Raw genomic sequence first — 15,000 nt, forward strand, 5'->3', positions numbered from 1 at the left:
TATCGCGGCGCGCGCGAATCTGTGGCGAAGACATGCAGTCAGGCAAATGGAAAAAAAATGGCAAAGAGAGCTGAACCACCAACACTGGCTGGTGGCTCCCTCCACGAAGCACACGAAGACAGCCCGGTGGTGGTACTAACGGAGTCTTGGCGCGAGAAAATATTTAGTTGGGCATTGCATACAGGTGAGTAATCACCTGGTTGGACTTCTTGTGCGTCACTTGTTGAATTTTAACGGTGTTTTCGGCTAATCCATCGTGAGTGGGATCACAGAGACAAGAGGCAAGTTAATAGTAAAAAAAGACACTCTCAGAGGTGATACGGCACAGGTGAAGATTATATGTGAGACAGTGGAAGCCAAACAAAGTGTTGCCACTGTTTATCAACGACTCTCCTCTTCATCAATCCTCCGTGTGGATTTTTTTTCAGCAGTGAATTGTGTGTGCAAACCCCCATAAAAACAGCCAAAGTGATCGAATATCGTCTTTGCAAGTGTGGAATTATATAATTTGTGCCATATATAGAGTAAATAGAAGCCAGAGAGTGCAGTTATTAGAGAAATTTACTTTTATTATATTCGGCCACATACCAAACTCAACAATCATAACACAACACTGATTGGACGATCGGGGCAATATTGCAGCACAGAGCGACAACTTTTGCCTAAATGATTGCACGTAAGTTCACGGAGAGCATTTCACCATGGTATAAAAGATGGTGCAAAAAAGATTGGGAGGCCCAAATCGATGTGTATGCACGGTGTATTGGTCCCACATACTACTTTTGCGCTCGTGATTTCTTCATGCGGCGACACTCTTACTACATTTCGCTAATTGCGAATCTAAATAAAAATCTCTCGCTGTTGTGTGTGATTTCTTTGCGATGTCTTACAAGACGAATGGTATATGGATGCAATTTGATTGGTGAAAAGCAGCATCGTCTAAGAAGTGTGTCAATGCAATTTGATTAATTTGTAGATTTATATGACCTGTGTTATGCACCTCAAGTCCTCAATTGCAGTACAAAAATGGTAAAGATGCAATTCTTTGATGCAGATTGGAATGCAATTATATTGGCTTTTGCGATCTAATCCAACACACAATGCACACACCATTCACTTGGTGGTGCACATCAATCGCATGGACGCATTCCAGCTCTCTTTCTCCTTTTTCCACCAATCTTTTGCCACTTGCTCAATTCAAATAGACTTCCTCATTGATCTGGGAGATACCAAAGTATATACATTTACTTACATTCACGGTGAGTGGATGCAAAGAAAAACTGCACTAGCGCATAAACCGCTTCAGAGACGTTTTTCTGCGTGATTGTCACTTTGTATGTCACAAGGAGTTACGGCACGTTGCGCACGAACGTCGCTTTGCTAATTCCTACGTCCTGCGGCATATTTCGCAGGGAGGTTTGCATTTTATGTGTTATTATAAAATTGTTTTAGGAGCAATGAGATCATTAGAGCTGTAAAGAAAGTGATAATGGGAGTGATATGAATGAACCATCGGGGCTATGATCTGGCGTAAGCATATGTAATACGGTCAAAAACACGATGGTGATCATGGTTCAGAAAGCAAGTATTTTGCTTTAAACATATCACCTTCTCAGTTTCTTATGAGCTTCATTTGCATAAAAGAAAAATTGAGGACTTTTACAAATAGCTTAGCTTCGTTGCTTGCGGCTACTGACTTGCCAATGAAATTATGATAAAGAAGCTTTGGAGGAAAAAGTTTAATGAGCTTTAATTATTTTATTAAAAAGATTAAAAATAAGACGGAATGATGTTTTTGGAGAAAACATTTTTAAAATAATTTCAAGATGATTTTAACTAAAATCATTAACTGACCGGTCGTTGATAATGATTCAATCAATTTATTAGAATTAGAGTAGTAATCTTTTTAATTTGAGAAAAAAAACTTTTGATTGTTTCTTATGCATTTTAATCTAAATGAAGGGCATATAAAGTCAAAAATAAGAGTTTTTTTTTACAAAATTAACCCTGAAATAGTGATGCCCTTTTATGATTATTTCCTAATGTATATTTATGATACTTTTTTATGCTTTTTATAGAGTTTAAAGCCCTGTTGAAGGACACAATTTTTATCCCAAATATAAAGCTATAAAATAATTTGAAAGCGAAATAAGCTTTTTTTATGTTCAGTCAACTTCCAATTAAAGAAAAGTTGAAAAAGCTTTTTCTCATATGACGAAAAGTCGATCAGGAAAATTTAATCATTTTCTAGATTCATATAGCAAGTAATTTAGTCTTTGTTATTCCTTAAAATTTCAAGAGAACATCTTTATAAAAATTAATTTAGCGATAAAAGCTCAGAAATAATAAAAAGATATTTTCAAAGTTGAGCATAAAACATTTTTCTTGATCAAATAAGGAATCTCTTCATATAAATTGAGATTTCTGTAAACAATAATGAGTCGTTCTATGAAATTCCAAGAACTTCTTTTGAAAGTTCAGCGTTTTCAAGGATTTCTAGGCCGCAGAATACGATCCAATCATTCCTTTTCTTATTTTTAATTTTTTTTGACAAGAAAAAGCTTCTGAATTATTTAAAAAAAGAATTTTTATTGTGTGTTTGTCTAAAGAATTCTTAATTTCTTAGCTGATTTTAAAAGACTCTTAAACGTTTATCAGTGATTGTTCAAAAAGCTAAGCTAAAATAGAAATTCTGATGTTAAAATAATACAAAAAAAATGTTTTAAGGACCTGATGATGTAAATAATTGAACTCGAAACGTCGTAAGAAGTATAAAAGTCATAATAAAGAAATTGATTCTGCTTATAATTTTCCTTCATAAAAATAAGTAAAATCTCCTTGATTTAGCTTTAGGTAATATGCTAATTCTTAAAGTAACATATCGTTTCTATTCCTTGCTACATGCCAATAAAATACGTACTACACCACATATAAAACATGAAACGCAGCAATTAATAAATAAGGAATTCTAAAAAATCAATAAAACTTGCTAGAATTAATAGGAAATCCAACAAATCAGATTTCTAGAGCTTTTATTTCTTGAATGTTGTACTTTCTCAAAACTAGCCTGTTTGCTCGATATTGGTAGGTATATTTTCATTTTCTTCACGTATTAATTTTCTAGGAAGTGGTGGAGTGAATAAAATCTGATGCAACTATCTGGAAAGGGGGCTATTTTGCCATCGCTTTGAGCAATATCTTGGTGGCACAGACGACACAATTCTACATTCATGATAATCGTGTTAATTGAATGCTTATAGCGAACTCTGCTAATGATTACCCCTGCGTTACATGAGTCAATTATTGGGAAAAATGTCGCAAGGTAGTATAAACACACAACAATTCAACGCGGCGTGCAAACAATATAAAAGACATTTTTATAATACGATTGTGGAGTCACACCTGGAGAGAAAAAAACGAGACGTTGATCTTTTGAAGAATTTTCACCTCTTGACACATTATTTGAGTGCATCATCGTCTAATTAATAAATAATGGATTTCAAAATGAGCACCGCATGTGATTCCCGCGTTATGCCAATGGGGAGGTGATGTACAGAAAAAAGCCATCGCGCCGTGATGTTGAAGAAGACAATTAGATGTTGTATAATCCAGCGCAACAATGGGGTATCCCGTCAATCGAAAAAACGGAAAGAAAACCCACAAAAGTATCAATTTTGATCCCTCTTTTTGTAATACTACGATTGAGATTCCTATCAAATTATAAACTATTTTGTAGAGACATACGCAGCATGTGTACTTAAAGTTATCTCCTCAAGAGTCAACCAAACAGAAATTTTTATATGGAGCCCCTCCAACAAATGGGCATTCTTTATTGTCTATATGCGGCATGGATCATACACGCGGGGAGTTTATGAGGCACATTTATGAAAAAATTTCAACATTTCTTTCGCCAGTGACTTTGGAAGAAAGTTTTTGCGTCCATGTCGCACACAACTCATTCAAATTACACCCATAGACGTAGCAATTTGAATTTTTTTTCACCTCCCTGCCCTCCCTTTCTGCCGCTTTATGCGAAGATATTACATGAATGTGCGTAGTATGGAAATTTATTAAATATATACCTACTCCTATATGAACATCCCAGCGACGTGCATTTGAACCTTTTATTGGGAGTCGCACATTTTCAGCATACAAAAAAACAGACTCACAAGAAGACATTGAAATTATCACCATTTTTTTATGAACCCTCAATTTGTATCTACTCTTCACCAATTTTCTCAAGTTTATTTGTAACTCTTTTAGGTGCAGTGTCTCATAAATTTTATGAATTCATTAAAATAAAGAGAATTATTTTTGTATTTTATGTGTAGTTTGTTTTGGGAGAAAGTGCATTCTTTTTACTTTCCACAGAAAGTCATTTTGCGATCGTTAAAATAGAAAACTTTTAAATTTATAAAGGTTAACCGGCTGTTGAAAAGGACGCCATCAGGACGCCATGTTTGTTTGTTTCCTATTAATGTAATGAAATATTTGAATTATTTCGGTTTTTTTGATTCATTAAGTGACTCCATTGACTCTTTATCACATTTTTTGGGCCTCCTATCTTGTCTTATTTTTTATCTGACCAGAAATAACCTCAAAATATAGTGAAAGAAAGGTATAGAGAAATATGAATTCCATTCACTCGACCTTTCCCGCATTTTTTTCTTCCTTTTTTTCCAGTAGTATTTGAACCAAGATGTGGAAGTACGTGTCTGCTCTATTGACTCTGGGCTTGACGTCTCCTGCGGTGAAGGGTGGCCCTCTGGATCCGTTCAGCTGGGCCAGGGCCGATAAATTAAGCATCGACGTAAATCTACCATGGCTGCCATGTAAGTACACCACGCCATCACGCAAAGCATGCATATTTCTGTGCCAAAGTCACAATTATGCTCCCATTTGAATTCATGTCCTTCATCCAAAAGCACTTGCTGCAAGATTGTTAATGAATTCCATCAATATTGTTTTACAATTGCAACTTGTTCGCCGTCATTCTGCAAGACACCACCGCGCGCTAGAAACTAAGTGGCGGTTCCGAGGCTGAAATTTGAATTTTTTTTGGCAAACGCGCCCACATTGCAGAATAATCTGTGTGCATGATTATTAATTGCACACTTGACACAAATTAATATTAGAAAATCCACCGTGTTTGTGGATGGCTTTGGGGCTTCGTTTGTAATGAAAATTTCTACTAAAATTTGTAATTTCAATAAAATTATAGTTTTAATGTTGTTGCGATTATTTAGCCATGGGGGCTAATTAAGAGTTCAAACTAAATGAAATTTCAGGGTTTACAAAGAAGTGGTTTTATCTCATTTTGCGTTTTATGCAAAATATAAACACAGTTTATTTTTTAGGAGGGTGATTGACCGTGATTTCAAATTCATTGCTAAATCAATAAAATCAATAAATTAATATAGATTCAATGTGAAATTGGATTTATTAGGAAGTTTCCAATGAAACAGGTGTCATTGATTTTGATAAGACATCTTGTGAGTTCAAACCTATTTCTAACGTTCTCTTACAATTTTTATTTCGATAAAACTTTTAAGAAATTTTAGGTTATGTGCGTGGCTTCTTTTTAAAATTTAAATCCGATTTAAACAAATTCGATTTGTAAAGTTTTCTTAACTGTTAGAAAACGATTTTTGCATATTTTTCTTAGAATTAGTTCAGTAGACTTTTTACAATACTTAATCAAACGTTAATTGGAAGAGGATTCAAAAATTTTGACGCCATTTTTCAAAAAAAAATTAAAATCTTTGCATGAGATTTTTCCTGTTTTGCTTTAAACGGACAATAAAAATCGATTTAAATAGATTAATTTCTAAAATTTTAATCAACCGAAGGCAATTTTAACAACTTTTCATTAAAATTTATACGGCAGCAAAAAATGTTTTATTTTTATCAAAATGGCTTCAATTTGCCACCTGTTTAAAAGTCAGTTAAAATTTGAAAACTAAAACTTAAATATTCCAAAAAGAAAAGAAAAATTTGTGCATTCTGAAAATTAAAATAATAATTATTTACATTAAAAATTATCTAATTATTTACAATCAGTCACGCTCTTCAGCAACTGACTGTGTTTGAGTTAAAAGCCGCGAATTCCCCTGAAGATTTCACTCTTCGAGACTTTTCCACTGCACACAAAACACATTTCATTTTTTCCACAAATGAGATTGAAAGCAATTTTGCGAGGAATGCTATATTTTTCTTTTTCTCCAGCTAAAACTATTTTAGAATTCAGCACGACTTTGCAATAATTAAAAAGAAAAAAAACTATAGAAATGGAGAAGCTACTAAATTGAGATTTCTCCGTCTCTTTAAAGGTTTTTTAGTATTAATTTTTTGCACACTATTTGTGCCACATTGTCAGTCTTGAATCTTTGAGGAAAATATCCCGGTAATCATTTGTTCACGACTAATCATTAATCACTTTATATTCATGTTTTGTAGGAGAGCAAATATGGAAGAAAGTATAGTGTTTGCCAACAAAATATTTTCACATTTAATTAGCGAGGTTTTGCAGGGGAGCTCCTTCAAAATCAAGTTCAACTGGAGGTTCATTTCTCATGAGAGAAAAAAATATCAATTTATCCCGCGAATAGCGGCATGTGTCTTTCCCCAATTTAGTGCCCCATAAATGGGAGGTTAATAAAAATATTTGATCGCAATTTTTAATGGCGGCTCATTTGGCGTCCTTCTCTTGTGCGCTTGGCGCGCTGCGTGCAAAAACCACGTGATCGGCTTAACTTTCTCATTAATTGCTCACAGCGCCAAAGCTAAAAAAGACAAGGAGATCGCGCGATGAGGAGCCCCCACAAAAAAGTTTGAAAGATTTTTGTGATGATTTGAAATCTCTTTTAAGTCTTTTGCTCGCCCTTTCCATTTCTTTCTCCTCTGTCTTTTAATTTAAATTTTTCTAGTTGAGAACGAAACAAGGTGCTTCGGAGAAATTGGCTGCCTCAACATCACCCGCGAATGGTACCACCTTATCCACAGACCATTTAATGTGTTCCCACTTCCGAGGAATATCATCAATACACGCTTCTATCTCTACACCCCAAAGAATCCCATCACGTCGCAAAATCTCGTGGCTGAGGATGAGAAAACCATCACTGAGTCGAATTTTAATGCAGATTGGCAGACGAAAATCATCATCCATGGTTTTATCGATACCCCACTATCGAATTGGGTGAGCTTTCTCAAAATTTATTGTTTGAATCTTAATTAGAATAATGTTTTGAGACGCGTTGAACGTCTTTTCCGTTAGACTTTTATATGAATAAATTTAAAAATATATACACATATAAAAGTAAAGTAAAATATATATAAATGCATAGATAAAAATTAAATATAGCATGGATGGAACAGTATAAAGCGAAAGAACGGTAAGTAAAACTTACGGGCTGTGATTCTTTCTTTGTCAGTGAAATGTGAAATTGACTGAAAATTGAGGATGGGCAAATTTTGAGCAGAGACTTAATCGCGAGCCGAATCACAGCCACCGCGCTGAAATTTTGAAGAAAGTCTGAATCGTGGAGGGCGTTGGCTGTGATTCGGCTCACGAGTAAGTCTCTGCTCAAAATTTGCCCATCCTCAATTTTCAGTCAATTTCACATTTCACTGACAAAGAAAGAATCACAGCCCGTAAGTTTTACTTACCGTTCTTTCGCTTTATACTGTTCCATCCATGCTATATTTAATTTTTATCTATGCATTTATATATATTTTACTTTACTTTTATATGTGTATATATAAAACGCCCCGCTTCGCGGGGCGTTGGACTAATGCAACTCAAGATATGACATGTTAACTTTAAAACGCGATATCTCCGGAACGGCTACATAGATTTTCTTCATTTTTGGCATGATGAAAGATATTATAGCCAACTATAACATATCAAAATATGAAGCAATTCTATAAAGCGGTGCTCGAGATATTAATCGAAAACTCATCGAAAATTTTGTTTTCGATTTTAGCGCCACTTGCGGTTATTTTTTGAACTTGAGATGTTCCGAGAAGTTGTAGGGCTCATTAATATCTTTCATTTGAGCCCGGGTTGATCAAAATCGGTCAAGCCGTTCTCGAGTTATGGCCGATTTTCGATGAAAAATTGTGGCGGCCATATTGGCTAAACGGTTTGGCCGATTTTCGAAAATGAGGTATCGTTGAAAAGGTCTTGATGGCCCCTACAACATATCAAAATTTCAGCCCTCTAGCTATAATAGTGACTGAGATATAGCGAAAACAAAATTTGGGGGTTATTCAAAATGGCGGACGGAGGGGTGGGGGATAAAATTTGACATCATAATCGGATGTCTTCCAGTCGATATATGAACTTTGCCGTTGACCGCAAGTCTCTATCTATTACCGTTCTCTTGTAGTTTAGCAAAAGGTTCCGGACGGCCGGACGGACGGCCGGCCGGCCGGACGGAAAGATTTTTGGCGCATACGTTTTTTGGAATGTAGGGACCCTAATTCGTGCTCATCCCAAGTTTGGGCCCGATCTGACGACTTTGCATTTTTGAGTGTACACAGAAGCTGTGCTTCTTTGAAGAAAGAATCACAGCTAAAATGTAGCATTTTTTCGCTGTTAAGACTTTTTCTTAAAAATAAATTTCTAAGACATTAAAATGTTTAGCTAATGATAAATGTAAAGATAGCTATCCTTTGATCCTTATGGTTGTCATTCGATTAGAATTTCCAATTCTTGTTCAAATAACTTCCTAACAGAAATTCTTAACGGTTATTGAAATGTTTAGAAAATTCCCCACGAGGGTGCGTGACGTGCAGATAGGGGTACGCCTTGAAAGCGTCCTTTTTGTAATTATTTGAGCAAATTAAGCGAATGGAGCTAATTAAATCTGCAATTTGCAAAGATAATGCAAAAGGAATGCAAGAATGTGATAGATACATAAGAAAAACTTACGTCTTGGCGCATTGTTTTAAAAAACAACTTGTTTCTTTTGCGAAGAACACACAAAACAACATATTGAATAAACACCAACGAGCACTTTATGCCTTTTTGGACAATACATTAGCGCCTTAATGAATTACATAAAAATTCGAAAAGACGTTCGAGAAAATTTCATGTTGCTCCGGTGCACGCACGTGGGGGGAGGCCCGCGTATTCTGCGAACTCAGAAGGGGGGCGCGTGCGATTTGTCGTATAAATTAGCGATATAAATGTAATGAGGGTTTTGGTGTCAGTGGGACGCGCAATGCCTGTCCCCAAAGGGAGTCGATGATAAACATATGTGCGCACCTTTTACAGGTCTCAGAGCTGCGAGACGAGCTGATTGCGCGAGGGAATCTCAATGTCATCGTGGTGGACTGGGCCGGGGGGTCCCTGCCCCTTTACACCCAGGTGAGTGATGTTGCTGCTGTTGTTGCCCAACACAGCATGTGTCCACTTTCAGCATCGCAATTCTCTCTCACTCAATTGCAGGCCACCGCCAATACGCGTCTCGTTGGCTTGGAGCTGGCTTACCTGTTGCAGAAGCTGCAAGAGATTTCCGGTTTGCGAATGGTATGCTGCTGACGGCAAAAGAGAAATTAATTGACATTTAATTCAACTATTATGTGTACACACAACACACCACTAAACCTCACCAATCTCTGCTACATTTTGCAGGAAGATGTTCATATGATTGGACATTCCTTGGGAGCCCACACAGCAGCTTATGCTGCTGAAAGAATCCCCGGAATTGGCAGGATAACAGGTATGATGTTCCTTCAATTCTTATGCAGCATTTAGAGAATTTTTTCACACCTTAAAAAGTAAATTTTTTAATATTCTCCTCGCAAAACCTCATTCATGATTTTTGTTCTTTATGTTTTTGCAGAAGAGAAAAGAACAATGCATTGCTCAATTTAGCAAACAGATGTTTTGCATTTCATAATTTTAATTTTGCGAATAAATTAAAATTATTCAATTGTGGGAAAGGTCTGTTGGTTTCTGCTCTTTGATTTTTCTCGTGGTTGTGGTTTTCTTTGCATTTTCTTTGTCAGTTTCAAAATAATTTGATTTTCCATTATCAGGAATTTTTGCTCGCTTTTTTTTCTCTAGACAAGTTCTCTGCAATTAAAATAAAATAAATTCAAGAATTTATTCTTCTAAAAGAATTCTTTCAAAAAAAATTCTCTCGAGTCAAAATTTAATCCATTTTTTGGTTACTTTGGTTTGTTACCCTCTCCAGGTCTCGATCCTGCTGAACCGTACTTCCAGGGAATGGGTCCGTCTGTCCGGTTAGACCCCACGGATGCGCAATTTGTGGATGTCATCCACACGGATGGTCGAAGTTTCTTCCTCCTTGAGATTCCTGGGTATGGGATGTCACAGCCGTGTGGGCATTTGGATTTCTATCCCAACAACGGCAAGGAGCAACCTGGATGTGCTCTATCCCAGGAAGGTGGCACCCTGATTCCCCTCACACTCATCAAAGACGGCATTGAGGAAGCCTCGCGGGTCCTTTTAGCCTGCAACCACGTGCGCGCCATTAAGCTCTTCATCGACAGCATCAACGGGAAGTGTCCGTACGTTGCTCATCGTTGTCCTTCGTACCAGCACTTCCTCGCGGGCAGATGCTTCAAGTGCACAGCTGGAAATTGTGCCTACATGGGGTACCATGCTTCAATGCCCGTCATAGGGCATCAGAACTCCTCCGAGAATGACATTGCATCGGATGTGAATGAACCAATGGCGCCACAGCCGGGAAAATACTTCCTGGCCACTGGGAAAGATTTTCCCTTCTGCCAGAGGCACTATCGCTTCACAATTGAGCTGGCCAAGCCGAGAGATGCGGAATCTTGGGTTCAGGGCTACTTAACAGCTGCAATCTTCTCAGATCGTGGAGCCGTACGAGGAGTTGATCTCACACCGCGAGGGACAGCACGCCTGGAGCATGGAACAACGTATCAAGTGGTTGTGACAAATCCTCATGATTTGGGGGATCGTATCCGGAAAGTGAGTAAAAGAAATATTTTTTTAAATCACATTTTTATTTAAAAAAAAATTAAAATTTTATCTTGCTCAATTTTTTCTTAAGAAATCCTTTCGCAATCTCTATCCGACCACGCGCTTCTTGATCTTATGTTCAAGAGAATTTACAAAATGCCCATAAATGTCTCCAGCTTGCCCCGAAGGGCCCTTTTCTCGCATTCAAAAGCCATTTATTTGCTCTTTTTCTGCCATTCAAGGTTGAGCTGAATTGGACGCATGAGATGAACGTGCTCCAGCCACGATCGCTCTGTCTCCTCTTCTGGTGCAATGATCACTTGTACGTGAAATCCATCACCGTGGAGATTATGCAAATGCCATCGAGAGGGTAAGATGAGACTCTTTTGCTACGCCTGTGAATTCTCAAACTTTCTCACGTGATTTTCTCTTGCAATCTTGCAGAAAAAGAAACAGTGGATCCTCCAATAAGCTGTGTGCGCCCAAGAAGGAATACGCGGACATTGCCAATCGTGGGATGTCCATCTTCTACGACAACTGCAAGACATGATGAAGGTCCAACGGTCGCTCCACTTTCCCCTCAAAGTATTACTACCGCGTCATTTGGTATTCCTGAATTTACTACTTCCAAGGATCAGTGAATCTTATGTGATAATTATACATGATGTTAACTAGTGTTTACTTTTGTACCCTGTACAACGTCTATTATTTTTTTTTATAATAAAACAACCCAAAAATGTAAAATTCGCATCGTTACTTTTTTGTAGATTCAAATTTTGGGTGCTTTTGGGGTAGTTTCATTGCAAAACCGCAAAATCGATGTTTTCTCGGCAGATAAATGCCGAATATCGTCAATTGGGTTTTCAATGAAAACCTCGATTGTTTATATTTATTTTTAATCGTATTTTCACGCAGTTAATCAGTGTAAAATGGTTAAATTAACACCGGAACTGATAAATCTGTCCATGCAGTACATGAATCCCTGCAGGGACAGAGAACTCTCCTTAAGGGGTAAGTGGAAAAGTTCTTTCCTCTTTGACCATTACTCATAACCTCACTTTTTAGGCTACAAAATCCCTCAAATTGAGAATTTGGGGGCTACTCTGGATCAGTTTGATGTAATAGATTTCTCCGATAATGATCTAAGGAAGCTTGATGGCTTCCCGCATCTACAGCGTCTGAAATGCCTCCTGCTGAACAACAATAGGATTGTGTGAGTAACTCTAACCTCAAAATTCTTTTTTTCCTCCAAGAAATAGAAAAATAATCTTTTGCGTTCCTTTGCAGGAGAATCAGTGAGAATTTGCACGAATCCCTGCCCAATCTTGAGTCAATAATTCTCACTGGGAACAGTATTCAGGAGCTTGGTGACCTAGAACCACTCACACACCTCCCAAAGTTGGAAACTCTCTGCCTCCTGATGAATCCCGTTTCCACAAAGCCCCACTACCGTGAATACATTGCCTACCGCTTCCCAAATCTACGGCTACTGGATTTCAGAAAAATCAAGCAAAAGGACAAAAAGGCAGCCAATGAATTGTTCAAGAGCAAGAAGGGCAAGGAAATCCACAAAGAAATCACGAAGAGGGCAAAAACCTTCGTTCCGGGAGCTGGACTAGCCGACAAAGCCAAGTGTAAGTTTGAGTTTTTTTGCCTCTTTTGAATTTTTAATAACTTTTCTTATTTTTCCAGTAACTCGAATCCCCAATGCAAATGTACAAGCTATCCGGGAGGCCATCAAGAACGCCACATCGTTGCAGGAAGTTGAGAAACTCACACGAATGCTACAATCTGGGCAGATTCCCGAAGAAGTTTCCAATGGGAATGGAAATGGTGAGAAAAAGCTTTTTTTTTTCATTTTGCAATATGTCATTTATCAAAAAAATAATAATCATCTCCAGGAACCGTTGAAGAAGAAGAGGAAGAAGAGCAGGAGCCAATGGAGCAGGACTGAGCCAGGAGATTTGAGGCATTCGGGTAAATTTTTCCAACACAATAAATTAGTTTATCACATTCCGGGCGTTTCATGTGTAGATCACGCGTGTTCAGGCAAAGATTGTCTCGTAGAAGGGTTTTGTGATGAAGGGGAGGCAGATAATCCCCCCAATGGTGCATCGATCCTCAGCCCGGGGCTGAATCATCATTTTAACAATTACCTGGAAGTGTTTGTCGTAGCCAAGGGCGCGGTATGGGATGGGGGTGAAATCTCCGCTGTGAATTGCGTGAGAGAGTTGATCAATTGTTGAGCCAACAAAGGGAGGATGGAAGGTGCACATTTCATAGAGAACTACCCCCAAGGCCCAAACGTCACTGGAAGAGCTATATGAGCGCATTGTGTAGACCTCCGGGGCCATGTAGATGGGCGTTCCAAAAGCTTCCCCTTGCACGGGCTTCGAAGGATTCTCCGAGATGATGGAAATGCCAAAATCTGCGATTTTAACGCGCATATGTGCGTCCAGGAGAACATTTTCCGGTTTCAGGTCGCAGTGGATGATGTTGCGCATGTGGAGATAGTCAAGACCCATGAGGAGCTCACAGAAGAGACGCAGGATGAGCTTCTCTGCCATTGGGGATGCCTCAAGGCGATGTCGTTCAATTATTCCATGCAATGTGCCCCCACAAGCGTACTCCATCACAATATTTAGCTTCTCAGCAAAGCAATCTTCGAAGCAGGAGAGGAATCTTATGATGCGTGGATGATCCAGCTGCGACATGATGAGAATTTCGTTGGCTACGTCGTCTGGGGAAATGTTGTTCGAGAGGAACTTTATTGTCTTAATCACGGCTTTCTGCCCTGTCCGGATATCACGATAGAGTCTGACGCTCCTGCAATTTCATTGAAAAATCCTCAGTTTGCTGTCTCTTCCCCTTCCGGAAATTCTCTGTTTCAATTCCAGCTCAAAGGACTCACCCAAATGTCCCGTTGCCGAGGCAGCGGATGAATGAATAATTCGTAAAATCGTCGTTGGTCATTTTTTATAAAAAATAATAACAAGAAAATGAAGAAAATACAAGAAAAAGGACAATTTATGCGACAAAACAGAAAAACTATGAGGACAAGGGTCCAACTGGTCCGTTATTTTCGGTTAAGATGGTTTCCGGAACGTTTCAGGAACTTCTCTTGACTTTGCCGAAACTTTTCTGCGTAGATGGCGCTGTGGTAGCTCCATTGACAAAATATTTTTGCAAAAGCAAAATATTTATTTCTCCAAAAATTGGCTGAATTCCCGTGAATTTAGTGATTACTTCCGTGTTCCGGTGAGCAGGGGGAAGTTCTGCCAAGGATGGGGAATCAAGTAGGGTTGTATATCACGAAACCGGATACCACGCCAAATCCCAACAATGATCCCAGTTTTGATCCAAATCTGGGATTTAAGAATGGCCGGAAGGAACGAGGTGAGTCCTCATTGTTTCAGGGATGATTGAGTGTGTTCAGGAGCAATGATCCAGCCATCCTGGAGGGATTGTTTTGAAAGGAATTTTGCGGGATTATGTAACCAATCTCCTCTTGTTGCTTTCAGTGATGGTTGCAACGGCAGCTGAGATGGAATCTGCAAAATTAACAGCAGAGGAGCGAGACTACTGTGCTCATGTTCTACTGAACTATAGAGCCTGTCGCAGGGAAGAATGGCCATGGGTCTACAGGTGCCATCATGAGAAACATGCGTATCTAACCTGCGAATACGAAGAGTAAGGAATTTTCAGGAAAACGGGTTTTTTAAGGATTTAGCATAAAAATCTCATTTCTTTTGCAGCTATGTCCTTAGAATGAAGGAATATGAGCGCGAGAGACGTCTCCTGGAGCGAAAGAAGCGTATTGAGAAGAAGCAAAGCTTGGAATTTGCCTAAAAGCTCCAGGAAAGAGAAGAAAGAGAATTTAGCTAAGAAGTCTTCGTAGAAAAGCCTGCCGGAAGGAGCTTGTAAATAAATTATATCGATGAAAGAATTGTCTTTGTGTCTTGACACCATTCCAGGGGAGACTTCTCGTGAGTTGTTTCCTGTGGGTCAGGAAGAGTCTTTCGGAAGGTAAGAAAAAATTC

The 15,000-nt window shown here is 38.4% G+C and overlaps 4 protein-coding genes across 5 annotated transcripts; 3 read left to right on the forward strand and 1 right to left on the reverse strand.

Annotated features, from left to right (window-relative positions):
* LOC129787005 (pancreatic triacylglycerol lipase-like) lies at positions 1–11,704 on the forward strand. 2 transcript variants are annotated; one of them, XM_055822283.1, is made up of 9 exons: positions 1–676; positions 4,684–4,832; positions 6,927–7,195; positions 9,278–9,370; positions 9,452–9,532; positions 9,638–9,725; positions 10,203–10,969; positions 11,203–11,330; positions 11,405–11,704. In XM_055822283.1, the coding sequence occupies exons 2-9, from the start codon at positions 4,700–4,702 to the stop codon at positions 11,508–11,510; spliced, it is 1,665 nt and encodes a 554-aa protein (XP_055678258.1). In that variant the 5' UTR covers positions 1–676; positions 4,684–4,699; the 3' UTR covers positions 11,511–11,704. The 2 variants fall into 2 exon arrangements, with proteins under 2 accessions (XP_055678258.1, XP_055678256.1); XM_055822281.1 differs by having other exon boundaries at positions 4,687–4,832.
* Positions 11,705–11,803: 99 nt separating this feature from the next.
* Positions 11,804–12,973, forward strand: LOC129787009 (probable U2 small nuclear ribonucleoprotein A'). The gene is made up of 5 exons (XM_055822288.1): positions 11,804–11,971; positions 12,026–12,173; positions 12,248–12,594; positions 12,653–12,793; positions 12,862–12,973. Exons 1-5 carry the CDS (start codon positions 11,890–11,892, stop codon positions 12,912–12,914), a joined length of 771 nt encoding a protein of 256 aa, XP_055678263.1. The 5' UTR covers positions 11,804–11,889; the 3' UTR covers positions 12,915–12,973.
* Positions 12,974–13,005: 32 nt separating this feature from the next.
* On the reverse strand, positions 13,006–14,032 carry LOC129787008 (serine/threonine-protein kinase Nek5-like). Its single transcript, XM_055822287.1, has 2 exons — positions 13,872–14,032; positions 13,006–13,786 (listed from the first exon to the last, which is right to left on the reverse strand). Exons 1-2 carry the CDS (start codon positions 13,931–13,933, stop codon positions 13,006–13,008), a joined length of 843 nt encoding a protein of 280 aa, XP_055678262.1. The 5' UTR covers positions 13,934–14,032.
* A 62-nt stretch (positions 14,033–14,094) lies between these two features.
* LOC129787010 (NADH dehydrogenase [ubiquinone] 1 beta subcomplex subunit 7) lies at positions 14,095–14,903 on the forward strand. The gene is made up of 3 exons (XM_055822289.1): positions 14,095–14,356; positions 14,482–14,650; positions 14,716–14,903. Exons 1-3 carry the CDS (start codon positions 14,245–14,247, stop codon positions 14,807–14,809), a joined length of 375 nt encoding a protein of 124 aa, XP_055678264.1. The 5' UTR covers positions 14,095–14,244; the 3' UTR covers positions 14,810–14,903.
* The last annotated feature ends 97 nt before the right edge of the window (positions 14,904–15,000 follow it).

Source organism: Lutzomyia longipalpis, chromosome 1 (genome assembly GCF_024334085.1).
Source record: "Lutzomyia longipalpis isolate SR_M1_2022 chromosome 1, ASM2433408v1".
Classification (NCBI taxonomy): Eukaryota; Metazoa; Arthropoda; class Insecta; order Diptera; family Psychodidae; genus Lutzomyia; species Lutzomyia longipalpis.

Coding starts and splice junctions, on each gene's coding strand:
- LOC129787005 (XM_055822283.1), top strand. CDS start 4,700: ATGTGGAAGTACGTGTCTGCTCTATTGACTCTGGGCTTGACGTCTCCT. Junction 4,833..6,926: donor AAATCTACCATGGCTGCCAT/GTAAGTACACCA, acceptor AAATTTTTCTAG/TTGAGAACGAAACAAGGTGC. Junction 11,331..11,404: donor ATGCAAATGCCATCGAGAGG/GTAAGATGAGAC, acceptor GCAATCTTGCAG/AAAAAGAAACAGTGGATCCT.
- LOC129787008 (XM_055822287.1), bottom strand. CDS start 13,933: ATGACCAACGACGATTTTACGAATTATTCATTCATCCGCTGCCTCGGC. Junction 13,787..13,871: donor CTCGGCAACGGGACATTTGG/GTGAGTCCTTTG, acceptor ATGAAATTGCAG/GAGCGTCAGACTCTATCGTG.
- LOC129787010 (XM_055822289.1), top strand. CDS start 14,245: ATGGGGAATCAAGTAGGGTTGTATATCACGAAACCGGATACCACGCCA. Junction 14,357..14,481: donor GAATGGCCGGAAGGAACGAG/GTGAGTCCTCAT, acceptor TGTTGCTTTCAG/TGATGGTTGCAACGGCAGCT. Junction 14,651..14,715: donor CTAACCTGCGAATACGAAGA/GTAAGGAATTTT, acceptor TTTCTTTTGCAG/CTATGTCCTTAGAATGAAGG.
- LOC129787009 (XM_055822288.1), top strand. CDS start 11,890: ATGGTTAAATTAACACCGGAACTGATAAATCTGTCCATGCAGTACATG. Junction 12,595..12,652: donor ACTAGCCGACAAAGCCAAGT/GTAAGTTTGAGT, acceptor TTATTTTTCCAG/TAACTCGAATCCCCAATGCA. Junction 12,794..12,861: donor TTCCAATGGGAATGGAAATG/GTGAGAAAAAGC, acceptor AATCATCTCCAG/GAACCGTTGAAGAAGAAGAG.